The sequence below is a fragment of the Cryptosporidium andersoni genome (assembly GCF_001865355.1).
Source record: "Cryptosporidium andersoni isolate 30847 chromosome Unknown contig_127, whole genome shotgun sequence".
Classification (NCBI taxonomy): Eukaryota; Apicomplexa; class Conoidasida; order Eucoccidiorida; family Cryptosporidiidae; genus Cryptosporidium; species Cryptosporidium andersoni.
The window spans coordinates 1-768 of record NW_027122902.1 but is presented as its reverse complement, the minus strand read 5'-3'; the positions used below and the strand labels follow the sequence as shown (position 1 = coordinate 768).

The 768-nt window shown below is 31.2% G+C and overlaps 1 protein-coding gene across 1 annotated transcript; it reads left to right on the top strand.

Moving 5' to 3' along the window:
- Positions 1–80: 80 nt before the first annotated feature.
- cand_012420 (Rab11B protein) lies at positions 81–766 on the top strand (the record flags this gene model as incomplete). The annotated part of the gene is made up of 2 exons (XM_067211479.1): positions 81–141; positions 266–766. Coding segments are annotated over 2 exons (562 nt in total), but the record flags the coding sequence as incomplete, so codon positions are not given.
- Positions 767–768: the final 2 nt, after the last annotated feature.

Below are 768 nucleotides of genomic sequence, written 5' to 3'. Positions count from 1 at the left end.
TCATATTCTCTTTTATAAAATTTTCAAATGTTTCTCTATATGCATAACCTCTTTGTATCAATAAAATTCTTTTAGCTTAGTATTTATCAATATCTACACATAATCTTAATACGGCCTTTATGGCGCATAATTCTAAATTAGGTTTTTATATTGTGAAATACAATATAAATAAGGATTTGCAGTATTTTCAGAATATTCTATTTAAAACTTCTTATGGCTTAATGGCTTNNTGATGACTATGACCATTTATACAAAATTATTTTAGTTGGAGATGCTACAGTTGGTAAAACACATTTATTATCACGCTATACAAGAGACACACTCCCTAAAACTCCACAACCAACTATTGGGGTTGAATTTGCAACTAGAACAGTTCCTTTAGCTATAGGAGGGACTGTAAAGGCCCAAATATGGGATACTGCAGGACAAGAACGTTATAGAGCTATAACTAGTGCTCACTATCGTCGTTCTGTTGGAGCATTATTAGTATATGATATTACGAGAAGGACAACTTTTTTAAATGTTGCAAAGTGGCTTGAAGATCTTAAACAGAATGCTGAACCTGATATTGTTGTTATGTTAGTAGGAAATAAACTTGATTTAGTTGAAAAAGATCCAGAAAAACGTGAAGTTCCTTTTGATGTAGCTGCAAATTTTGCTCAAGAGAATGGATTATTTTTTTCTGAAGCATCTGCTGTAACAAGATGTAATGTTAAACATATTTTTGAACATCTGCTTCAAGAAGTTTACAATCAAAAAATGAAGGGT